Source organism: Erpetoichthys calabaricus, chromosome 6 (assembly GCF_900747795.2).
Source record: "Erpetoichthys calabaricus chromosome 6, fErpCal1.3, whole genome shotgun sequence".
NCBI lineage: Eukaryota > Metazoa > Chordata > Cladistia > Polypteriformes > Polypteridae > Erpetoichthys > Erpetoichthys calabaricus.
This window is the reverse complement of record NC_041399.2, coordinates 83,473,954-83,500,948: the sequence shown is the minus strand read 5'-3', so window position 1 is coordinate 83,500,948 and position 26,995 is coordinate 83,473,954. Positions and strand designations below refer to the sequence as shown.

The 26,995-nt window shown below is 36.7% G+C and overlaps 1 protein-coding gene across 1 annotated transcript; it reads right to left on the bottom strand.

Moving 5' to 3' along the window:
• On the bottom strand, window positions 1-26,945 carry cidea (cell death inducing DFFA like effector a). The gene is made up of 5 exons (XM_028803779.2): window positions 26,681-26,945; window positions 15,603-15,747; window positions 14,362-14,514; window positions 12,532-12,704; window positions 1-607 (listed from the first exon to the last, which is right to left on the bottom strand). Exons 1-5 carry the CDS (start codon window positions 26,731-26,733, stop codon window positions 466-468), a joined length of 666 nt encoding a protein of 221 aa, XP_028659612.1. The 5' UTR covers window positions 26,734-26,945; the 3' UTR covers window positions 1-465.
• Between the last annotated feature and the right edge of the window lie 50 nt (window positions 26,946-26,995).

The window sequence follows — 26,995 nt, the reverse complement described above, 5'->3', positions numbered from 1 at the left end:
TTTAACATCACCACTTGATAACTAAAACATATACCAGTGATCATAACAAATTACAAGACAACTAAACAGATTTCTTTTATAGTAAAGAAACAAATAAAATAAATACAATCGATGTGGACCAAAGATATAAAAAAAAAGTCTAGTCATTTTAGGATCTGTAGACCAAAAATTGAATGAGTTCAATGTTGTGTAAAGAGGAATGCACAATAGATATTTCACTATATTATAAATACTACAAATGTCCAGCTATTCCGTATTCACAATTGGAAGAGCTTACTCAGAAAAGGACTACAGAAAACATATAAGTTAAAAATATGTGCAAATACAATTCTTCTCCATTAATACCAAATCATACCAAGATCATGATAAAAGGTACACTTTACAGATAAAAAGAGGGGAAAAAAAAGAAACCAGAATCAAAGGAAAAAGTTCCTGCTCTTGTTGACAGATTTGGTTATTCCAGAATCAGTTATTTGATGCAGATGCTGGGCTCCTCAATGATCCAATGTCACTGCTTTCATCTGTGTACTGCAGTACGTATGTGGATCCATAAAGTAAGAATTGTCCTGTGACCTGAGCAATATAGGAGAGGTAGCGAAGCAGTTTTCTATAAAATCCCAAAAAACAAAAAGACCAAGTTAATATTTGAAACACATCACAAATCACTTATAGCAACTGAAATTTTAACAAGCTTCACTGACTTGAAGACTACATTAGACAAAATGACAACATTGATTAACAAAGCATGCTGTTACATTATATTGGCTCAAACATAGTATCATTGAAGATGCCAAATTAAGAAAATTTGAAACAAAAACAGTGAGTAGAAAAGTTCGTCACTGTGGGCTCGTAGCTCTCAATTACTAATAATGATACAAAATAGACAACTATGTGTAATACAAAAAAAGAAAATTTCAAAATCCTGAATGACAAAAATAAAGCTAAAAAAATGGGGAAAACAAAAACACAGAGATCAGCCAGTTATTTGTGTGCCTTTTTTAGTATTTTTAAACACTAACCATACTACCTTCTTGACTGCAAATAAATACTTACCAAATAATTTTACTTGAGGACAGAACTCATTACTGGAAAAATAGTTGCCACCCACCAGACTTTTATTTTTGTACCACACTTTAATTATACTTCTAAATATGTGCAAAAGACAGTATAAATTACAGTTTGTTTAGGAACAGTCCTTTCTCTGTAGCATTAGCATTATGATTCTCATAATATAGCTGCATCTCCACATCTGAAGCAGGATTCTTTCCTGTTCATATTTTGAGGATTTTTCTTGCAAGTCACAAAGCTGCTGGACTTTAAATGATGATCACCTATAGTTAACTTTATGTTGTTGAATACTTCATGAACGAAAACTCCAATAACTTTCATAGAGCACTGGAATCATTTTGTGATGATGCTTAATCCATTATGTCTGTATCTTTCTTCATATTTAGTTAACATGGTTGTTTATTAGACTCTTCTTAAAATTCTTATTCCAGTTAAATTACATGAAGTTAAGAATTCTGCGAGTAGTATACAGTATCTCTAATAGTTAAAAGCAAAAGCAAAATGTCTACTGCTAGTGCTACCTACCCAAACAGAAGTTTAGTTAAACCATAATTAAAATTATATAATAAAAGTATACCTCATATCCATGATATTGGTTTTACTACCATTTAAAATTGTCTGCAATGAAAAATATTAATCAATCAGTCTAAAAGGTAATGAAGGATTACAAATTGAAAAAGTAAATCCTCTGCTTAAACCAGACAGATAATGAATATGAGTGAGAGGTATCACCTGTCATTTGGCAGTCTAGCTCAGGGGTTGTCAAAGCAGCTGCACAGACAAGTCAGATGCGATGGGTGTGGGTAAGGAATGAGGGCGTCAATGAGGCTTGAAGGCTTTGAGATGCCATTACTATATCTCATCTGTGCAGTACTTGAAGCCTGGAGTAAGATTTGCACAGTATAAAAATACTCATAAATAAGCATTTATTAAAAGGAAAAAAAAATCAGCAGTACTCAAATATACATTTAATGTTTATAGCTGTATTAGGCCTCAGTGTAATAAAACTCATTAACAAAGGTCGAGTCATCCACAACTGCCTTGAAGATACTTCTCCAAGGTAGCAGAAAATTACAAAATGCCTGAAAATTATATTTACAGAATAAGCAGTATACATGACAGATAGTCACTCTAATACACAAAAATGTTTTAATTTGAGAAGGCATCTCAGAAATGAAACAAGACAACTTTATACAGTACATATAGTGGGGCAAAAAAGTATTTTGTCAGCCACTAATTGTGCAAGTTCTCCCACTTAAAAAGATGAGAGAGGCCTGTAATTTTCATCATAGGTATACCTCAACTATGAGAGACAAAATGAGAAAAAAAATCCAGAAAAATCACATTTATTTGCAAATTATGGTGGAAAATAAGTATTTGGTCACCTACAAACAAGCAAGATTTCTGGCTCTCACAGACCTGTAACTTTTTCTGTAAGAGGCTCCTCTGTCCTCCACTCGTTACCTGTATTAATGGCACCTATTTGAACTCGTTATCAATATAAAAGACACCTGTCCACAACCTCAAACAGTCCCACTCCAACCTCCACTATGGCCAAGACCAAAGAGCTGTAAAAGGACACCAGAAACAAAATTGTAGACCTGCACCAGGCTGGGAAGACGGAATCTGCAATAGGTAAGCAGCTTGGTGTGAAGAAATCAACTGTGGGAGCAATTTTTAGAAAATGGAAGACATACAAGACCACTGATAATCTCCCTCAATCTGGGGCTCCACGCAAGATCTCACCCTGTGGGGTCAAAATGATCACAAGAACGGTGAGCAAAAATCCCAGAACCACACGGGGGGACCTAGTGAATGACCTGCAGAGAGCTGGGACCAAAGTAACAAAGGCTACCATCAGTAACACACTACGCCGCCAGGTACTCAAATCCTGCAGTGCCAGACGTGTCCCCCTGCTTAAGCCAGTACATGTGCAGGCCCGTCTGAAGTTTGCTAGAGAGCATTTGGATGATCTAGAAGAGGATTGGGATAATGTCATATGGTCAGATGAAACCAAAATAGAACTTTTTGGTTAAAGACTCTACTCCTCGTGTTTGGAGGAGAAAGAATGCTGAGTTGCATCCAAAGAACACCATACCTACTGTAAAGTATGGGGGTGGAAACATCATGCTTTGGGGCTGTTTTTCTGCAAAGGGACCAGGACAACTGATCCGTGTAAAGGAAAGAATGAATGGGTTTTTTTTTTTTTGAGTGAAAACCTCCTTCCATCAGCAAGGGCATTGAAGATGAAACGTGGCTGGGTCTTTCAGCATGACAATGATCCCAAACACACCGCCTGGGTAATGAAGGAGTGGCTTCGTAAGAAGCATTTCAAGGTCCTGGAGTGGCCTAGCCAGTCTCCAGATCTCAACCCCATAGAAAATCTTTGGAGGGAGTTGAAAGTCCGTGTTGCCCAGCGACAGCCCCAAAACATCACTGCTCTAGAGGAGATCTGCATGGAGGAATGGGCCAAAATACCAGCAACAGTGTGTGAAAACCTTGTGAAGACTTACAGAAAACGTTTGACCTCTGTCATTGCCAACAAAGGGTATATAACAAAGTACTGTATTTAATTTTAGAATCTTGCATCTTCATTGATACAAGTAAAGAAAGCCAACAGCTTATTGTTACATTTCCATATATTCTTTAGTCTGCAGTGTCTGTGAAAATGTTGCGAGTTAAGCCACCTTCCAGTGCTATACTCTTCAATTGCAGCTTTCTACATTCATAAAGTGCTGTCTCGCGTGTTCCTTTCCACATTGTCAGACTGATGCTTTCTGTGTGTTTGTATGCTGACAGTTTTATCAGTATATTAGACACTTGCCAAGTTTTTTGCCGACCTGCACCATGCTTTACAAATAAGGGCAGACCACAATAACTGAAGAGTAGTTATTTTCAAAGAAATATTCAGGCTCTTTCAATCAGTTAAAGTCAAGCAAAGATCTAGCATCAAATTAAGGCTAGCTGCTGAAGTAAATGACAAATATATGCTAAAGGCTATTTTCTACTTGGGGGGGGGAAGATCCCATTTGATTCTAAGGAAAGATGGTTTGCAAAGGTGGTGATGTGACTTGTTGAAACTTTCACAGGCAATGGGTGACAATGTCACTGCATACAGTATTTTTGTATCACTTTTCATCGCAAATACACTATTTGCTAAAAAGACAAATCTGATCAGTACTAAACTTTAAACACATAGGGACAATAGCGGTCACTCTGCTATGAAAGGAAGCACAGAGATGGTCAGGTTAGCAGAAGAAGATAAAGTGAAAAGGTAGTGTCAGGCGAGAGGTTGCTCATATAACAAAAAAGTGAATGAGTTGTCACCACATTGTAGTGTGGGAATTTCTTACAGGCTCCAAGATAAATGTGGACTACCGATGTGATTAGTTTCACAAGCATTTCATCATGCTACTTGCCACATACATACATATGCACGCATGGGCATAATTTGTATAAACTATTTACATAAAAATATATTAATTTCTGCCTCATTTACTAGTTTAAGTTTCCAGGTGTATAGAGAATTGCTGGTTTGATTTTTTACAATTAAATACTGAAGTGGTTTTATATCCTGCAGCAGCAGAACAACTGAAATTTCACTTGCATTACAGCATTATTGCATTACTCTCACTTTCTATAGAATGCTGCAAAGCCAGGTAGGAAGATGAGCATAAAACAAACAGATGATTAAACAAAAGCAGACTTTTTAAAATGTTGCTATTTTGTGTGCGAGAAAATACTGCTGAATTTGCACTGTCTGCTAATGAGGACTGTTTTGTAATTAGAAAACAAGCCAATTACGGTTTACAAATTTTACATATCCACAGAAATATACAAGAATGGTTGTAACTATTTTCATAAATAAAATAACAAATGAAGGATATATTTTGCATCTGCCCAGTTGATTGAAATGTGTGGTTTTGAGTTCAACTAATACTAAAGAAGTTTTCCACCAAACAGCAGTAAAACTACAGAAAGATGCATGGCAGTTCTAGTGTAAAACAAGAATATTTTATTGTTTACTTTTCACAGATGTTTTTGGTTTTTAACTATTTAAAGCATTTATAATGCCAACAATTGCAAAAAATGATTTTATTTATATAATCACAACACCCTTTGTCAGTCTTGTGTTATTTGTTTTGCACACTTCTAATTTACTAATATATATAAAATTATAACGAGCGTTACCTTCTGCTTTGCTGTGATGTCGATTTGGTTAAGAATGACTCGCAAATAACTGCCCAGCCCAAAAATGAAATCTTTAATATTTTCAAGCAACATCTCCATGTTAAGTTCATTGCCACTAAGCAGGTGGCAGCCACTGATGCCTACTTTTAGTAGAGCTTTCAGGATGAAATTGGTGTTAACTAGCTTCACTTAAAAGGAACTTAAAGATTAGTAGAAGATGATTGCTGTGGAGTTACAAAAACTAACTAAAGCGACACACCAAAACAAAACACCAGATTAAAAACACTGAAAGTTTAGGTAACCTCCATAAACAGAAAACTGACATATCTTATAGGTAGAAATCGGCAAAATAATGTTTCAGTACCGCACATTCAAAAGAAATGCAGAGTTTTATTAAAAAAAAAAAAAAAAAATTACAGGCCATTCTCTTCCCATATCTCACCTACTAGGTTTCTCCTATGGAAAAATGTTGTTGCATCTACAACTCAAACCGCAATTCTCCTCCAATGCCACTTATTCTAAAAATCTTTAACTATGTCAACAAATGGTTTTGAAAGAAGCCTTGGGGGAGAGAAAAAAAAGAAAACAAAACCAACAACTAATTTGTCATACAACAGTCACCATATTTTACTCCTCCACTTCTTCAGTGGTCCATCCGCACAAGGGGAAAAGGCAATGTCTCCAGTCCTGAAAAATGCAGAGAAATCTGATCTTAATCCTTGCTCTTGTTGTACCCACCTCAAATAAAGATCACCAACAGAACAGGCTAGGTTAGCCTTCACAACCCAAAACAGGCTATGGAAGTTACTGATAATTTCTGCTCTTCCGGCATCCTTCTCTTATAATGTCATCTTCCAGCTTTTCCATCAGAAGATGTCCTGCAGTATGTTTTTTTATGGGGGGGGGGGGGGGGGATTTCTCTCTAAATGCAGGCATAAAAGGTCTTTTTACTGGATGTCCTCTCACTTTACAGTTTAGTATACTCTAGTTTCTTGTCTTGATCAATGTTGTTACAGTTCATTGTAAGATTCAAATTTGTTGCTGGCCCTTTTTACCTTCATACTGAATTGCAAATGCTTTTTCATTCTGGAGGTATTTTCTAGTTCAATCCTGGGAGGCAGGAGGGCATGAAGTTTGTATTTTTTTTTGTTTTATTATTCTTTCAGGTTACCTTTATAATTTTCTTTTTTATGTGGACTTGACAGTTTATTGCTAATTTTTTTTTGTGGGGGGGGGGGGGGGGGGGGGCGATGGTTCTGGGAAGCCTTTCTAGTTTGGGAGGGCAAGTAGATTGTGCCCTGCTATTTTTCTTATGTATAAGCCCTGGTTGCCCTATGAGTTGGGTGGATGCTTATATTGTGCCCCCCCCCCCTTACTGTATTTTATTGTATCCTTATTGATAGATATCTTGTTTAATTGCCAATTTAACAATTAATTCTCGGAATGTTTGAGGTCTAGAGTCACATGTGAAAAAGGGCCACCATTTTGGGTTTTATTTAACATAAAAAAGGTGATATTGCACCCCTACAAGAGACCAAGCTACTGGGGTGTGATATGTCAAGGACATGAAAAAGGTATTTCAAGGTGATGGCCTCTTCATTTACAGTCTCCTGGAAACAGGGTGTGGCTATTCTAGCGTGCCACAATCTGCAGGCATAAATTTTAGACTAGAGTTCTGATGACTTCAACATATTCTGCTACACCAACAGAATTTGGGGGAAGACTGTTCTGCTTGCTATATGGTCCCACACCATATCAGTCCAACTTCTTTCTGTATATGACAAATTCCTAGTCTAATGATTTTGAAATTGTTTTAGGTATGAAGAAAAATGCATACTTGATTCCCCTTCTTAATAGGCCCACAGATACCCACTCAACTATGCAAACTTACTTTTAACTTTAACCTGACAGATTCACTTTGCCAGTCCTTTCAGTCAGGTGTTCTCTTATTTCTTTCTGGTTTTTCACAATCATGTCTAGACTGAATTATATTCTTGTCTCACAGTCTCTGGGATCTGGCCTCCTTGTTAGATCATCGCCGTGTTATCTCTTACATGTACCAGTGTTAAGTCCTGAAGTGTGCCTCAAGATAGTGCTTTAATAAGTCTCTGATTAAGATTGCTTATTTTTGTAATAAACTAAGCTCTATGTTGGATAGCTTTTTAAGCAATAAGTTTAACACTGCCAGTGACCCTACATATGCCCGAATGGCAATTAAAGGTGTCTTAAGGAATTTAACTATTAGTTACTCAGCTGGTTTAGCATAGGCATGTACCCACAAGATTATGGTTAAGAAGCACAGCTATCTATATTTTAGGAAAAGTTGTGTTTTAGATCCTGACCATGAATCACAGATTTCTATGACAAGATACAAACTAAAAACCCTCTCGTACCGAGATCCATCGAACCTGTGCCAAATACTGCGTTTCAGGTGCCAACTTGTTGTCAGGAATCTGCATCCATCTTCTGTCATTAAAAATAAATTACAGCATCACCACACCTTACCCATTACAAACCAACAAATTAAGAGTTTTACTCAAATTTATTCCTTGAAAATTCCTGCTTCTCAGACGAAACATCCACTTTTCTCAGAAATGTGCACCTTACCAGATTAAAACAAGCTGTGGAGGCGGATGGACTCGATTCTACCACTAATAAGAGAACTGAAATATGTTCTGAACTCCATGAGAACTGGTAGAGCCCCTAGCCTAAATGGGTTGTCACTTGAGGTTCAATCTTCCTTTTGGTGCCACCTTGAAACTGTTCATCAGCAGTTGTTAAATACTCCTCTCTCCAAACAGGGGAACCCCTCAGTAAACTCAGCTTTAATTACTCTCCTTTTAGAGTAGGATAAAGATCCTGAGTAGAACAACAAATTAAAGCTTAATTTGTCAGATGAATGCAGATGTGAAAAATGCTAAGTTTTTAGCAAGGTGACTACAATGTTGTTCACACACTGATTCATTGGAATCTGGCTGGTTTTACTAGAAGTATGCCAAGCAGTGGACAGTGTCTGGCACCTTCCCCATATGAGACGAGGCTCCACTTCTATCACATCTGGCTGCGCTTTTGGTTCTGGATGCAGAAAAGGCCTTCAACAGGATGACCTGGGGATTGCTATGGCACGTCATGCTCTCAATGGGGTTTGGGTCAAGATTTATCAGCACAATCTAGAACTCCTATTCATCTCTTCTGGCAGTGGTTCTCACTAGTTCAAATCTCTCTTGCCCTTTCTGAATTTTAAAGGTGCAGAGTAGGGATACCCTCTATCCCTGTTGCTCTTCAGACAATTGATAAGGGCTCAAGAGTTTGAAGAACTCCTCCATTAAATTACCCCAATCTTGATGTCCGACTTCTATCATAAAATATCACTGTTTTGTTCTCTTCTTTGAAATGTCCCTAGTAATATTTCATACAATTTGAAATTGTCTGATTTTCATAAAGTTTTTCGGGTTATAAAATAAATTGATCAAAATCAGCCCTTTAGCTACTTCATTAAATACCTATTCAAGACATTTCTCCTCTGCTACAAGACATCATTACTCTCAGTTATCTACAAATCAATAAAATGAGAATCTCTGATGTCACGTTCACCTTTGCCCTATTTTTCAGATCCAGATTGGCTATTATTAAAATGAATATGGTACCCCAGCCCAATTGTGTTATTGAATCAGTATTTAAGGGTTAGCATTGCACTATATGATCACATCTATCTACCTACTGTGGAACAAAAATTTGTTGTTAAACACTTCACTTTGATTTGAGGCAAAGGCAAGTGTGGTGGTTCTAGTGCCAGATCTTGAGTTATACTATTTGGGCTTTTGCACTGCATCCAGTGTGGCAGTGGATTACCCCCTCTACCAGCAACTATAAGGGAGGGTCAGCAAAGTCTAATTGGGTATCTCCAAGTTCTGTGCCCACCCTCCCCTTCTCCAGTATTAAGCTTTGAGCTTCAAAGATGGGTCCACTAGACACTAACACTTTGTAAATATGGCAAGGTGCCTTGGCCTATATCCAGCCCCCGCTCATCTACTCCTATTTTTCACAAAGGTGGTCATATTGTGTTGCATCTCTGGTTTAGCAAAGGTATTCTCACACTAGGTGACATATTTGATGAATCAAGCCTTTGAATGTTCTAATCTCTAAAACCTTCCTTTCTTATAAATCCCCTCAACTTCCCTTCCCTTTTACTTACATATTAGCCTGTTTTTAAAGCTTGTAAGGTTTCCGATCTCTTCTGCCATTCCTTCCTATTCGGTGTATAATATCTCACTTAATCTGTCCCATATTCACAAAGAAGTGTCAAAATGACATGCAAAGCTTTGTAATGCATTATACAACCCATTATTAATTAAAATCACAGATTTTTCCCTCTGCTTCTTTTATTTCACGGATATTAAGTTTTTGAAACTTAACATTGGTATCAAGGAATCATAGTTATTAAACAACTCAACAAGTTGCCCTTGCCTGTCACTGAAAATCTCCCAATTGCTTTTCTCCTTCCATCTAGAATTCTTCCTTTTTTAAAGTGGTCTTTTGGAATTGTCAGCGGCAAGGATCAACAGGGCATCTGGCTCTTACATTGATAAATGGACTGATAAAGTATAGCTGGTTCAAGCACGGATGGGCCCTGGTCTTGGCCCCAACCCTAACCCTTAGCTTTTCTTATTAATAACAGTGGGGTACTGTGCTGTTCCATCACTTCCTGGTCCTCATATGCTCCTTCTTTCTTTTTGCTGTTGCTCTCAATTTGAATGTTGCAGCCTTGGGTTGGTACCGAAGACAGGTTTTTATTTTAATGTTTGTCAAATACTATAAAGTGTTGGCTTTTGATTTTCAATAGATGTTTGAATGCTGAACTCATGTCTGAAAATGCGGCTTTGTGTTGCAGGCAGATGAAATTAAAAGTGCGATTGGGGAAATTGTGCTTATTATAAATTTAGAATGTGCCCATGTTTAGAGAAGTCAGGTAGCCAATGAGGAGATCATTCTTTTTAAACCCTGTGTAATAATCTACACAAGTTTTCACACATCAAAATTCAATCCCTACATTGTATTATATATTTATGAACACCAGTAATAGTTTATTTAAATGATAGTTAGGTAGCTACTTGATTGCTTGATATTTATATTCAACTACTAAAAAAGACACAATATTGTTCACCTAAATATTGGGAGTACTTTTTATTGAAAGCTGTGGAATGCAGTTTGTTTTTGCAATGATATCAAATTCAGTGAAATTTCACTGGTATTGGTATCAAATACAAAAATTCTGGTATTGTGACATCACTATTAAGGTCCTTCATTTCCGCCCTTGTACCACATCTGGACAGTTTGTCTGCAAATCCGCCCCAAAAATGGCATAACTGATTTTCATTAAATTTTGCATGTAGCTTGCCATTGGTTCAACTTAAAGTATGAATTTAATGTGTTTTTTTTAATGATTTAGTCATTTTGGAATGATGACATTTTGTATGTATAATACTGTAAAACTGAACCAAATTAAAAATGTAGAATACATGCAGTTTCAAAAATTTTTATTAGGAAGGGCGATTGTATGAAGGAGGAGATGCATCACACAAGTCAGCTGAATTTCATAATATTTTGCACCCATATTAGAGTAACTACAACTTAAATTCTAGACCAGGGGTCTCCAACTCCAGTCCTGGAGAGCTACTGTGGCTGCAAGTTTTCACTGTAACTTTTTTCTTGATTAGTGACCATTAACTATTTCCCTTTATTTTTAAATGACTTTTCTTGAGACTCTGGCCGCTGAATCGATTCTTTTTTCCTTAAAAACAGCACCTAAACATAAATTTGATGTGAAGTGAGCAAACAGATGACCAACTAAGTTGGGGCCTCAAACTCCAACCTTCATTCAGTTTCTTAACTTGAAGTCAATTCTCGTTGACAATAAAACCCGTAATTCCATTGTGCTCATTCTACCATGGCAGACATTTCCAAAACTGTTGATTTTCCTTTTTAAGAGCACTGTGAAAAATGTTTTGTGGACCTGAGCAGATCAACATTACTGAGGCCTTCACCTTTGTTTATTTTCAGTTATTGTGTGATAGATGCAGGTTGTTGTTTATATGTTGGTTCATTTTGTGTCTTAATATTGTTTGGTTGCTAATTAAGGAAAAAAGAAATAAATTAAGGGACCCGAGTCTTAAGTTGTGCATCAATTAAAATTAAGACAGAGTTAATTAGCAGCCAAATCTGGTCACTAATTAAGAAAAGGGTTAGAATGAAAACCTGCAGCCACAGTAGCTCTCCAGGACTGGAGTTGGAGACCCCTACTCTAGACCTTATCGCCTTTCAAAAGTTCCCATTAAGAAATGGAGTTGTAACTGGGGAGGCCACATAACCAAGTCCATGTTATCAAACCAAGATGGTTCATCCGATGGTAATAAAATTAGCATATTGGCTAGGGAATTTCAAAAATTTCTTTGGCATGTTGTAATGGAAGGTTTAACACCACAAAAGCCACATATTACTCCAAAACAGTTCATGAAATTTTGCCCGAGTATTACAGTTAACCCAACTTAAACAGCTTATGAATCAGGGTTCAATAGAGGGAATGACACAAAACCAGATAGTTTTGCCTAACCTACATGCCGTATCAATTACAGCAATCCAGTTTATTAAATTAGGATTAAACATCTATTAGTGAAACCATAGAAAAATAGTAAACATCAAGAAGTAAGTTTCATGGTTTCAACCCAGAAAGGAATTACCGCATTTACAGAACACAATTCATACAGAGAACCAATACTCTGATAACTATAAATTTATTTGCTCTGATGATTTGAGAGGCAGTGTAAATGATGGATGAGACACTTGAATTTAAGCCAGCATTGACAACAGAGTAAACCTGTCATTCAGATATACCTAGCCATTTCAGCTCACGGTTGATAAATGATCAAAGGTTTTAATACCACTTAGTTTAGACCAATTTTTGTGTGTGTGTGGGTGTGTGTGTGCGCGCGCCACCTTCCGATTATGTAATTTTCTTTTCCAAGCTGTGAAAATAACAGCCGCAAACCTTGTTGTATAAACAGGAAACAGAGGCAATGCGCCATTTCCATAGTTTTAAGACATACTTAAATTTTATATTCTTGCTTGAATTCAAAATAAGTTACTCTTTTCTACATCAGCCTCACCTGGTACTGTTGAATTTTCTTGTATAATTTTGACTAATTTTTCAGCTTTAGCCAAAAGCAAAGAAAAAAAAGTTTTAATCACTGTCTGAAACTATATATAGATACTTACTTTAGTATATGCTTTGCTCCCATACATTTGATGTCATAGGACATTGTATACATTTCATAAAATGTTGCTTTGATGTTAAGGCACCCAATAAAATCCTTGGGATTTAATTTGTATAGGTCAAATGTAACCTTTGCAATTCCTTTTTTCTTAGAATGTCGAGTACTAGAGACACTCTGCAAGAAAGAGAGAGAGACACAAACAGGGAACAGAAGTTACCAAAACACATTCTGAACTATGTAATGAATTGTTTACAAAATACTGCATTTTCTAAAGACTTCCAATTACAATAAAAGCTTCAAACTACACAACAGCAGTTGTATACAAACCTGTATGAGGAGGGGGAAGCCCACAAGAGAGGTTTGGAAACAAACGAAAGCCTTACAATTTACCAATCGTGTCCATTTAGAAGCACTAAATGGTTTGCTTTCAGAAAACATGCAATCCACATTTCAAAAAGGCACTTTTATGACCACAATACCAAATTGAAAGAAGTCCGATTTGTGATAAAAATGAATGGTCTTTTACCGAGGAAAGAATCTGTGTTCCCCTACTGTTAGTGAGTGATGCAAGTACAGTTTTCATGTAAATGACAGGCCCTGTAAGAAATTCTACAAAGCTAATTAGACAGACTTTAGTGTAGAATATCATGAATAATCTGAAAGTAAAGCATGTCTGTACCCATTTAGCACTATACTGCCTTTCAGCAAAAATGTTTTGAAAATGCACAAACTTAATCGCTTCTGTCATATCAACATACAGCTGCAAAAAGGAAGCCAGCTACCAGTAACCGTGCCCCTGACAGTGAAAGATGGTTGCATATACAGAATGAACAGGTAAGCCAGACTTCTTTAAAATGGGAGTCTCACAAAATAAATTGTACTTTTGCAAAATGACGTGGACATGCACTTTTCCAATGTACATAAACTCATGATGCAAATTAATATACAAGAACATTCTTGGGGTATGCCATAAATATTAATAAAAATCTTCCAAAAAACATAGTTGAAGAGATCAAGGTATTTAAAGGATATCTTCCTACACCAGATGTGAACGTGAAGTAAAAGTAGACTCATATACATGAGACTTTGTAGACATCTGCCACAAAGCATTAAGCAGTTGGGCAGAATTTCTAACTAGACATGCAATGAGATCACTTTATGTAGCATGAGTGAAGTGAAACTGCCTAATCAGTGAACAAATGTTTGCATGATTTTCTGCAATAATGAAATACAAACACTATTATTGTAGAGTGAAAGGTTAAAAGGCTTGCATGGTTTACCACTGTACTATGGTAATGTTATTTTTTTTTTTCTATCTTAAGCTTTTAGGATAAATGACACACACATACAGAATACTGATTATTTTATATATATATATATATATATATATATATATATATATATATATCTCAACAAGCACTGTGTAAGGAATCATTTACTGGAAGACTGCCAATACAAAAAAAAAAAAACACCATACCAATTCTCCAATGCTCAAAATCAAAACAACATGCAGAAATAAAGAAATAAGTTATTTGAGTTTATCAATTTATTAAAAGAAGAAGAAAAAAAAAAACCTATTTTAGAATGTAAAAACAAAAGGTAAACTTGAAAAGGCCCTTAAAAATTTAAATTACAGGTTCTTCAACCTTTATTTCCACATTTTTGATATGGGTATAACATTTGACTAATTTTTAATTTAAATGGATTTCCTTTCAGGTAAGCTGTATAAAAACTAAAACGATGGATGCACCCACTGGCCAATAAGATAATGAAAAAATGTAACAAAACAAAATTAAAAAGGAACTTTTTTTGTATATATATATATATATACCCTAGCAGATCTCCATCTCTTCCCTTCCTCTAGCAACATGAAGAGGGTATTCATTTCCAAAGACTGAAAGAATTCCTCATTATCCACAACTGTTCCATCTTCTTCCAGCACCAGTGTGACAGATCTCGTTCTGTGTGGCAAAGCAGCAAGTGCCTTTATAATTGAAATAAAAAAAATATATTTATATTAAGAATTCACATCTTTGTTTCAAGACTTCTCTTTCCAAATTCAGACACTATTAATTCCTTTTAAGATTTATAATGTGAATAGCATTCCAAGTACAGCTTCCTAGTAAATTAATTTTTCATTCAGTGTATATAAATAGTCTGTCAGGAACTGGCTGAAGCTTCCATCTCTTCCCATCTGTATGTGTTGCTATGGAATATAAATTACATGGCCGTCATCCGAGGAGAGGCAAAGGAATAAAGGGGAGCTCAGATGGTGGTGTTACTCCAACATTGTGTAGCTGCTACAAAGAGCACAACTTGAGTCTTTCCAGTGTCTTGTAATTCAAGTGCGTCTCCCTCACCCAAATTTTCCTAGTATTTTTGATTTTTATTTCTTCTTGCTGCTTGGTCAATTGGTTTCATAGTATTTAATGGTTTGATCTTTTACTATTCTTTTAGATTACAGACATTGAATAAACCAATTTGTGTTTACCTTTGAGTAATGTTTGCTGTGGGACAAAGTTAAAAATATGATACATTTAGATGTGTGTGTCAAATCAGCATGCACTCTAAAAAGAAACATCGGACTATTTATAATGTAATGTTGCTATCCACACTTGAATGAAAATATCATGACCACAGACTCTGCTGTCATCACATTAAACTAGACAACCTTGTAATAATGTTGTGATGTTTAATCTTCACATTTATGATTTTTTTTTTTTTTTTTTTTTTAAAAACAAGTTTTTGGCCATTAATATCACAATTTTTTTTGCCCCCCTCTTTCTCCCATTCGCCTCATGCTTCCATTATATGATCCAGGGACGTGGATCAGGTGTGGCAATCAGCAGCTCCCAGCAATAATTACAGATGCGGACTCCTCCTCACCTGTGCACTGAAGCGAGGACCATCCGTATCACGAATCACCCTGGAACCACCCTGACCACACTACCACGCCCCCTCTCTAAACCACGAGTGCAGCAACTATTTATTTAAAAAGTGGCCTTTTTGACTTGAGCTGTAGACCCGCTACACCACAAACACAAAAATAAAACAAAATAAAAATCTACCCACTTTACTAATAAGGTCATCCAGTGTTCCAGCTACAACCCCTTTCCTGCTGCTTCGGTCATAATTACATACTCTGAAGGGTCGTAATTGCACCTCTGGATAATACAGAACTCGTCGGCTGATTGAGGAGCCCACTGAAGTCACAGACCTGTAAAAGAGAAGGCATTGTCAGTTTTTTTTTTTTTAAAAAAAAAAACAAAAAAAAAAAAACACATTTAACACTCAGAATTAACATTTTTGAAACAACTTATATTCATGGCAATTGAACTGTTGCTTCTAGCTGATATATGACTGTCATTGCTTAACAAACACAAAAAGTAGAATTCATTTGATTTAGATTTTTCAGTTTATAACAAAATTATATTTTTTTTATTTCAACACTGAGTTGTGAACTATGTTCAACTAAAACATCTTTCCATTTATATACTAAAAAAAGTGTGTTGCCAGTAACGTGTGTGTGCAGCAGAGATTATAGTACACTCTAAGCAGAAACAGTAAGCTTGAGATAAAATGGGGTAATCAGATGAATTTTCATAAGGACCACACTTCATAAGTTTATTCTACAAAAAAGCTACAAGATAAAATATATTTCATTACGACACAAGAAGGGGTATACAAAAATAGATTTTTTTTTCCCCACTGTGTTTTTAAAATGATGTCTTCAAGTTGGTGGCCACCATTAGTGATAGTCTCTCGAAGAGTGTATCTGAACACTCGCATGACTCGGTTCTGCCATTTCAAGGGGAATAGTGGAGATTTTGTGCTGAATAGCGTCCTTGAGGGCTTCAAGGTTTGGAGGTTGGCGCGTGTATACCTTTCGACTTGAGATAGCTACACAAGAAGAAATCTCGAAGAGCGAGATCAGACGAACGTGAAGGCCAGCCAACATCACGATGTTGGAGATCAGCTTCCCTAGAAACATCTCTCATAAATCTTGCTTGGATCTCCGCACTATATGAGCTGTTGCCCCATTCTGTTGAAACCAGGCATCCACCACATCCATTTCTTCTAGTTGGGGCTGCAAAAAGTTCTCTAGCATTTCAATGTAACATTCTGAAGTGATGGTGACTGTTGCTCCCCCCTCCTCAAAAAAGTAAGGACATACAATACCAAATTCTGCAATGCCATACCAAACAGTAACATGTTCACTGTGCAGGGGTCTCTAATGAAGTTCACGAGGGTTGGTTTTAGCCCAATAGTGAAAGTTTTGCTTATTTATGCAACCACTCAAATGGAAATGTGCCTCATCGCTGCACATGACGATGGCATCTCGATGAACGGTTTGCAGAATGTTCACACACAACTCTCTATGGCTGTCCCAGTCTCTTTTATATAGATCACATATCACATTTTATATGGATGGAAATTAAGGTCTTCATGCAAAATCCTCCTCAAAGACGTGTTGGAAATGCCTAAGGCAGAAGCATGTTTGCGCACTGAACGTCTAGGAGACTGCAAAATTGATACCTTAACAGCTTGGATGTTTTCAGGCAGTCGTCCATGTCCGAGGATGGCCTGGAGATTTTCTGTTCAATGTTGTACCATTCTGTCTAAATTTAGCCACCCACTTAAGATTTTTTTTTACTGATTTGGGATGTCATTGTTAAGAGGAATGCTGAAATGCATTTGGAAGGTGCATTTTGTAGGGATGATAGATTTGTCGTTTTTGAAAAATGCTCCAACAGTGAAAGCATGGAGCACACTGGACCAAGGCATGTTGCCGACTGAGGAGTACAAGGGATCGCCTATCAAAGAACCCCCACCCCAGCCGACTCGGATGCCTCTACCTCATGCAATGACCTTGAGAAATGTGGTACTTTATTTTAGCTTTTTCAAAAATGAAAGAGCAGATTTCAAAAATGTATGTTAAACAAACTGTACAAGACAGAAACACATTCCACACATCACTGGATAGAGGAAAGTTCAAAGTTTAAAAATTCAACTTCAAGAAGATTTGAATGACTTCATTTTCATGCAAGATGGTGCCCCACTTCATTTCCACTTGAAGATCTGGCATTACCTGAACACCACCATTCCAGGACGATGGGTTGGAAGAGGTGGACAAGATCTTGCTCATCGTCTACGGCCTCCTGGGTCTCCATGACCTTACACCCTGTGATTTTTATCTTTGGGGGTACATTAAAGAAAGAGTGTTTGTTCTACCTATGCCCGCTAATCTTCAAGAATTTCGACATCGAATTGACGAAGCTAGGGACCAGTTGACTCGTATGTGGCAAGAAATGGTCTACCATTTTGATGTTTGTCATGCTACACATGGTGCTCATGTTGAATGCATGCAACCTCAAGGACCAAACTTTGAACTTCCTCTATGCAGTGATGTGCAGAATGCGTTTCTGTCTTATACAGTTTGAAATAAATTTTTGAAATCTGCTCTTTCATTTTGAATAGCCCTGTATTTATAAAACCACATTTAACATTTGGTATACAGTAATCCCTCCTCCATCGCGGGGGTTGCGTTCCAGAGCCACCCACGAAATAAGAAAATCCGCGAAGTAGAAACCGTATGTTTAGATAGATAGATAGATAGATTATATGGTTATTTTTATATTGTCATGCTTGGGTCACAGATTTGCGCAGAAACACAGGAGGTTGTAGAGAGACATGAACGTTATTCAAACACTGCAAACAAACATTTGTCTCTTTTTCAAAAGTTTAAACTGTGCTCCATGACAAGACAGAGATGACAGTTCCGTCTCACAATTAAAAGAATGCAAACATATCTTCCTCTTCAAAGGAGTGCTTGTCAGGAGCAATGACTGTCACAGAGATAGAGAGAAAAGCGAACAGATCAATAGGGCTGTTTTTCTTTTAAGTATGTGAAGCACCGCGGCACAAAGCTGTTGAAGGCGGCAGCTCACACCCCCTCCGTCAGGAGCAGACAAAGTGAGACAGAGTTTGTTTTTCAATCAAAAATCAATACGTGCCCCTTCGAGCTTTTAAGAATGCGAAGCTCCGTGCAGCATGTCGTTTCAGGAAGCAGCTGCACAAAAGATCACAACGTGAAGATAATCTTTCAGCATTTTTAGACGAGCGTCCGTATCGTCTAGGTGTGCGAACAGCCTCCCTGCTCAATCCCCCTACGTCAGGATCAGAGAAAGTCAGTGCAAAAGAAAGAAAAGCAAGCCGGGTAGCTTCTCAGCCATCTGCCAATAGCGTCCCTTGTATGAAATCAACTGGGCAAACCAACTGAGGAAGCATGTACCAGAAATTAAAAGACCCATTGTCCGCAGAAACCCGCGAAGCAGCGAAAAATCCGCAATATATATTTAAATATGCTTACATATAAAATCCGCGATGGAGTGAAGCCGCGAAAGGCGAAGCGCGATATAGCGAGGGATCACTGTATATCAAACACACAAAATCCCCACAGAAAAACCTAATAGCAAACTATAATGAATATCACTATGAAGCTGCATGCTTTCTGAGAAATACAGCTCATTGTCACTGCTGACCTAAAATTAAATGTGTTTTTTTTTTTTTTAGGGGTTAAAGCAGTGGTTCCCAAACTTAGTCCTTTGTGGCTGCTGGCTTTTGTTCCAACCAGATTCACAATCAGTGATAATAACAAAGCTCATTTGATTAACTTTTTCTCTTTTCTTAATCCACATTCAGAAAAGCACAGCAGTAAGATTTTTAAATTAATAAGACATTTACAAATATTTCTATTTTGCTAGAGCTTTAAATGCTTATTAACTCTTTTGTTGTTTCATATCATTTTGCTCTTTTTCTGGGTAGTTTGTTTCCTTCATTGTATCCTAGTGATGACAATTAAAACCAAGCAGAGTAGACACCCAGGGAAACAATACGGAATGATGAACAACTGCAACTACTTCAGCATCAGACCCACCTGGAAAAGCAGAATGAAAATCACGATGAAAATAGTTAAAGTTAAAAATGATCCTCATTATTACTGCTTAGTACATTTTAATAAAAATTTACCAAACACAGAAACTAGGAAATAACAGCTTGGTTTAATTAGGCTAGGAATCCAAATATAAACAAGAGTCAGTTGGAACAAAAACCTGAAGTCACAGTGGATCCCCAGGACTAGGTTTGGAAACCATATGGTTAGAGCAAATTGTTAGATCAATGCAAAAAACAAGTCCTAAAAACTTTGAATTTGAATTTAAGCACTGATTATTGATAGTGTTGTATTCACTTCAAGCAAATTACATAAATAAGGGGATCAAAGAAAATAAATTCTCAAACACTGAAGCTGAAAATATAAATTAATGTTTCCACCACCCCCTATTCACAATATGCCACAGAGTAATAAAACGAGAGGAGTAAAATATCAGGATAGCTTTCATATTATGTAACAGATATACAGACTTTTGATTGATTTTTTTTTTATTTCAGTTTAATATTCAACATACTTATATTACAGAGGAGTCAAATATTAGTTGTTAGCGATTTTTGACACTATCTACAAGGAGTAAAACCAAAGTTCTACCTGCAGTATCTTCATAAGATTGATAAATGTTTGGGACCCTATATTAACAAAAAAGCTGGTTATACAGCTTACTGTAATATTAAGAATTTGAAACAATTGCATTTAATTGTCTAACCAGTAACTGAAAAGTGTGCTTAATTTAATTACCCTATATACTCGAGTATAAGCCGACCCGAATATAAGCCGAGGTACCTAATTTTACCTACAAAAACTGGAAAAACTTATTGACTCGAGTATAAGCCTAGGGTGGAAAATGCAGCAGCTACTGATAAGTTTCAATAATCAAAATAAATACCAATAAAATTTCCGTACATTAATTGAGGCATCAGTAGGTTAAATGTTTTTGAGTATTTATTTCAGAGAAAAACAGTAAAACTAGCTCTGTAAGTGGAGAAGAGGGTCAACAAAAACAATATGGTATCAACAATGATACCTTAAGAGTACAACCCCCTTAGCTCAATCAGCAACCAAGCTAAAACACAGAGAGTTAAAAACCTTCAAAACTGGATTCCTCCTCACCATCTGTATGTCCAAACAGAGCTTCAACTTCAGCTGGTGTGAGGTTATGTAGCAAACAGCAAAAGCTGTTCCTTGATTAGGAAACAACCGATAGTTGAACAATGACATCTAGTGGATGCTGACATCTATGCAACGTTACTTATTTTGGAAGTTTCATTATGAAAATCTCCATCCCATCCATCCATTTTGGACATGCAAGGTTCCCCTGCGACACTGAAATGTATAAAACGGTCAGAAAATGGATGGGCAGCGATTTGTAGATGAGCTCAATGTAGTCACAGAATGAATGAGAAGCCTCTGTTCATTTATTGGGATTGTGGAGGATATTGCATTAAAAAAGTAATTCATCTCGCCATCTTTTCAACTCCTCTTACAAATGTCTGACATTTCAAATTAAATGATCAAAATCTGTATCAAATCAGACACCTCATTTCTATCAAGGCACACATGAATCTATTTCTGTACTAACTCCATAATGGGATAAAAATGGTGATAATGAAAGCCTCTGTGTGTGTGTGTGTGTGTGTGTGTGTGTATGTATTAGGTTTTTTTTTTTTTTTTTAATAATAATAATAAGCAAAATTTCCCCAATCGCCCTCTGAATCTCTCCTGCCTTGAACACAAACCATTTCCAGACATGACTTCTACAGTTTTTTCTTTATGACACTTGTTAATACAGTGCTGTATCATCCCATCACTAGGAGCCATTTCCATACAGTTTTTACTTACACCCCACCCCCCACTACCAATATATTATTTGGCTCTCTCAAATAATTTGTCTACTTGCAGTCAAACACACGTGTGATAACTACTAACTTGGTACTACTGATACCGTAAGAAGGCTTGTGCCATTAAATCATTTTAATTTTGGTGTTGACTTGGTACCAAAGTATGGTTCTTGTGACATCTCCACAACACAGTAGATCATCATAATAACGAAGCACTAATTAACCAACTGACCATTAAAATGTTTCATGCTGTTCCCTCACAGTAGCAAAGTCCTGGGTTCACGCCAGCCTGATCACTAATCATAATATCTGGTTTATGAGAAACCAGAAGGGCACACACAACCTAAGGGAAACAGCTTTTTTTAAAATGTACTAACTAATCAATTTTAAAATTAGCTTGCTCTTGTCAAATGTTATTTATTTGGAACACTTAATATATTAATACCCAGCATATACAGTATAATGGGCTAAGAATATTCTGGGCAGGAACAGCTCAGTTAACTTTAACCTTTTAACTGCTGAGACTCTGAATTGTAACTCTCTTGAGAAAAAGTACTATAGTGAAACTAGAACAGTGTGCATGTCAAGCCAGTTGGGAGTATCAAATCAAACTGCAAATAATCTCTGAACTTGCATTATTTCAAACTGCAGCTCAGCAATGCAGCTACTTAATATTAAGTTGACAAGAGAGCTGTCAACAAAATTACACAAATTATGTGTGTACTATGCACAGTGTCTTTTGATTGAACCCAATCTGTGTAAAGAAAATGCACTATGGCCAGATCATGCAAAGATAAAATTATTGGTGTCACACTTTCAGACATCAGGTTTTGCTAGGGCTGGGAATACAGAAGAAAATACTCACTACATTGATCCATAAAACCATTTCTATTAATACTGCCCCAAACCCCAACCCACTACCCCACAGGCTGTTTGATTATCTAAAGATGACAAAGCAGAGATAGCACTGTAACAAAACGTAAAGACCTTTAAACAGCTGCCAATTACATCTTTTAACCATCTGTTTTGTGCATCTAAAAAGGAACAAAGGAAACAGTATGAGCTATTGTGCACAAATGTCTGAAGCAATTAACTGGTATGTAGGACAGGAGTGTCTAAAGTTTAGATAAGAGGTTGACGCTAACATTTGTACATAAGTAAAGGACCTTGTTCCAAACAAAAAAAACTGCACCTGTTTGACAGTTTTCGTGTTATACCAAATAAAGGCTGGAACTTCTGGATTATAATGATACAACTTTTCAGTGGGTTAAGAAATGTTCTTATGAAAATGCAAATACTTCTAGTGCAGTGCATTTGTATTTTGTCAGTACAAAAAAAATACAAGAAGTGCACAAATGGTGGTGCCCCCCTTACAATATGTATTGGTAACACACTAAATACCACAATGGCTCGTGACCACGCCTGTCTGAAAATACCTTTAGTAGCACATGGGGCATTGTTAGAATAAGCAACCCCTCATGTAAAGGTGTTCAGAAATGGCAGTATTTTAACGGTCTACTGGCCCAAACGTTAACATTTTAAGCTATTGTTTTTCTGTTACTTGCAGATCAATTTGGTAAAATCAGGCATTATAAAAATGTCTTTTCCAATTTTTTTCCCTCAAAAACAACATATCTATATAAAAACAAATCTTGGACATCTGATCCAACAATGTAGCAGAAAATGCATACAAATACTCTACATCACCTGCATTTCAAAATTGGAACCTAAGGGCAGTTAAGGGATGACAAATTGCCTGTTCCTCCAGTTTTAAACCAAAAAAAGTCTTGCTGATTTGGATAGGAGCAAAAACTATTACACTGTAAAAACTCTGCCTTGTATATGAATTTAAAAAAATCCAACTATAAATACTGTTACTTACATGACATCATTTCCAAGATACTAAAGCATAAATAAGTAAAAGCATAAAAATATGTAAAAGGCACTCAAAAGCCACCAGTATAGCATAGCAAAAAAACATGGAAGTCAGATATTTGGACCAAATTTTAATGGTTTTAGATTTGTATGGAAACGAGTCGATCAGCTGAACTACTGGCATTGTAACAAATATTTAAAGATCAATGGACACAAATCAAATAGATCTGACTTTCTGTGACATATTTGTTTAACACTCCTCAGCAAAACAAAATTATGCTTCAGAGAGAAGCAAGGTATTCTCCCTTCTAGCATTGAGTATGAAAAATATGTAAGTCGCTCTGGATAAGAGCGTCTGCTAAATGTTGTAAATGAATAATCTTGATGATTTTCTTTGGCTCACCAGTTCAAACCAATTACCTATTATTATGTGTTTATTTGGTGGGGGGTCATGTGCTTTCATCAAGACAACAATAAATTCATCAAGCACATTCAGAACATAAGGGCACAGAAACAGATGAGAATGTTCTCAATGGCCAAGTCAAAGACTAAATACAAACTCCATGGAAGTCCTATGGGTAACTTGAAGCCAGCTGTATGTTCAGATCAGCTCTGGCCATTCTGGGTGAAGCAGTGAAATCTTCCTACTGTATATAACTATTCTTCTCTTAAGGAAGATTGCAATCAGTATAAGCCATAAATACATTCTTAAACAATGCACCCATCACATTTTGAACCAATATCTATCCACTGCTAACTGTATCCTTTACTACAATATTGTTCAATCCTATTTTTCTTGACAGGATTTAAAATCCACATACAATTAAGTAAAAGCATTGGTAACTTTCATCTCATCTTAGTAATTAAGCTTAAAAGTGGTCAACAAATCTCCAAAATAAAAAGGCTAGGAGGGTCTAAAAAGATTGTGCTTAATCTTCTCAATATCCCTAAACAGATGGTCTATTAAAAAAGCCCACAAGATCCTACCTATCACAAACAAGCCCCAACAACCAAAAAAGCAGCAGACATTTTAAACCCCAAGTGTGCCACCCAAAATGATCCTTGCATCAAAAGGAGGAACTGCAAGTTGACCCAGGGAGGAAGACACTTAACATTTATTACTTGATAATGAACCTAAATCAAACTTGCATTATCCAATTCTGCACTGTGATGAACATAACAGAACCTGACAGCAGTGCTAGGCAGGCAGGAATTAATAAAACCTGGACAATCATAGTGCCTACAGGATGAACAGCATAGAAGAATGAAAAGCAATTTGAAAAGGGTTTATCTGCAAATATATTGTTCATTTAAAAGCAACTGCTATAAAGGCTACTATTTTAGTTATACTTAATAATTTAAACAAAGGGGGAAAACCAACTCAAATCCAACAATTCAGTACCCATGCTAATTGTGCATAAAAATAAATCCATCCTTTTGTTTTAGCATTGCATGGTCACAGGTAGCTGTAGGCTATCTCTGCAGCTTCTGGTAAAAGGCAGAGACTCACTCCTAAAAGGGAAGCTAGGATCAACTCATGACTACTGTCACAGCACTTCTTGAAAGACTAATTCAAAGGCACCACTTAAATGAATGTGTATGTTTCTGGAATTGGCAATGCCAGGAGAAACACATCACACACACAGAAAGTGAACAACCAAACTCAGCTCTTCGGGGCTATAAGGAGTACCAACAACTGCACCAAACCAGTAAATGTATAAACCGGCTAAACTGCAGTTAAGATATCCTAATCCTTATCCTTTAAAAAAAATCTTTACTATCTTCTTCCTAAAAACAAAAGGAAACAAGTATCAGTGTCTTTACAGCAGTATCCAGACGGGACAGTAAGTGACCTGGGCACCTGCTCTGCAGTCTAAAAAATAGCCCACAGCTGGCACTTTATAAAGCACATTTGAGCCTGTTTTGTATTTTTACATCTGTCTCCAATGACCCCCACACTGGTAAGCTTTTGAAACGGGTCACACATTGACATTAACCCATTTTACTTTAACTATATCTGTTGCAAGGAACAGCACAGGACACAAACAGCTGTGAAGAGACTTGCAAATTCCCAATGGTGTCTTTAACATGAAGCACCCAGAAACTCTTCCTATCCCCACACTATACAGTATGTAGGTCTAAAGGGCCGCATTGACACATAAGATCCATAAGACATGCCTGATTTGCAAAGGTTTGTCTTTCTGTGACAAGTGTCAAAAAACGACCTGCCATTAAAGAATAGGCTCTGCAGCCTTCATAGCAAAACCTCTACTATGCTGCAGTTCATGGGGTTGAAAACTAAAGAATTAAAACGTTCAAACGGTTAACAGTATTAGAAGTTTTTAAAAATGTACATTACACTAAACACTTGTCATGTGTTGACCTACACAGCACGCTATTGCCAAGAAAGAGTTTATTTTTGAGAACCATTATATAATGTCTGGACAGCAGATCAGCCTATGACAGTGTGCACCTTTGCTTTCTGAACACAGTGGTCTGAATGTGTGTGCTGAAATGACATTTCAGAACCACGCCTCAGTAACATTGTGCTTAAATTAACATCAGTATGTAACATTCTTTAAATGGGAGACTCACTGACATAGTAAGGGAGAAGTGAAACGTTTGCAGATTTATTCGATAATTCGAATTTATAAACGGAATAACGTTACGATGATCAGTGTTGTTCTTAAGGGTGAATAAAATTTTAATTATATGCGTGCAAAGACTGCAGTGTGATAAGGGCCTGTGATATCATACACCACTTCGATTTTCACAAACGCTAAACAATGAAAATGACATTTTGTCAGAAGTCTTGATTGGACTTTAATAGATCAGCAGACTAACACAGATAAAACCTCGACAGATTGGAATTCTGCCCAAGGACTTTTTTGACAAGCCGTCAAATGTTAGATAGATAGATAGATAGATAGATAGATAGATAGATAGATAGATAAAGATACTTTATTAATCCCAAGGGGAAATTGACATTAGCATATCACATATTACTCCTGTGTCATTATAGGTATTCGACAAGCATAGTGCAATATAAATAAAATTTATTATTATTATTATTATTATTATAGGTTCCTGCTTAAAAATATAAAATTATTATTATTAAATAATTAGAATACACACGTTATTACAACCCTTTAAAGACATATCAGTAACTTATGTGATAAGAAAATAAGCAAATCTTAAATCATGAATTGCCTGCACGGTTTAAAGGCGCACTCTATGAATGCAAATGTTAATGTGGAAGAAAACAGATACAGTATTAGAATTTCTACATCCAAAATCGCCACAGAACGCAGAAAAACACGATGGACTTCACAAGAAATTCATTCAAGAATCAAACACAGTTTTGCCCCCTTTCCTTGTGTCTAAACTGCTCGTCAATCTGGAGAATTTAATGGGCTTCGTCCCATTCAATCAAGGCTCTAACAGAAGCCCGGCGGTCGAGTGACCGCAGCACCTTCTCGACTCACCTCATTAAAGACCTCGGCGACAGCACGCTCGCACATTCTCTGGCGTACCGCATCTCTTTTCACAAAACAATTACACGTACACCCTGCCGTCAATACCACCAAAATAATCCGCACAACCGCCACTGATTAAACCAGCAGGTTAGAGCGATCTACATGCAGGTGTTACACACTGCTACTGGTCAATTAAAGAGCCGCAGCTCCTCCCTTTCGCTACACGTAAAGATAAACAAAACGCTTGTGTGACTAATATGGTTTCGGCACGAGGCGACTCGTTGAGGCGGGACTTATATTGTTTTGCAATGACTTATTGGTCAT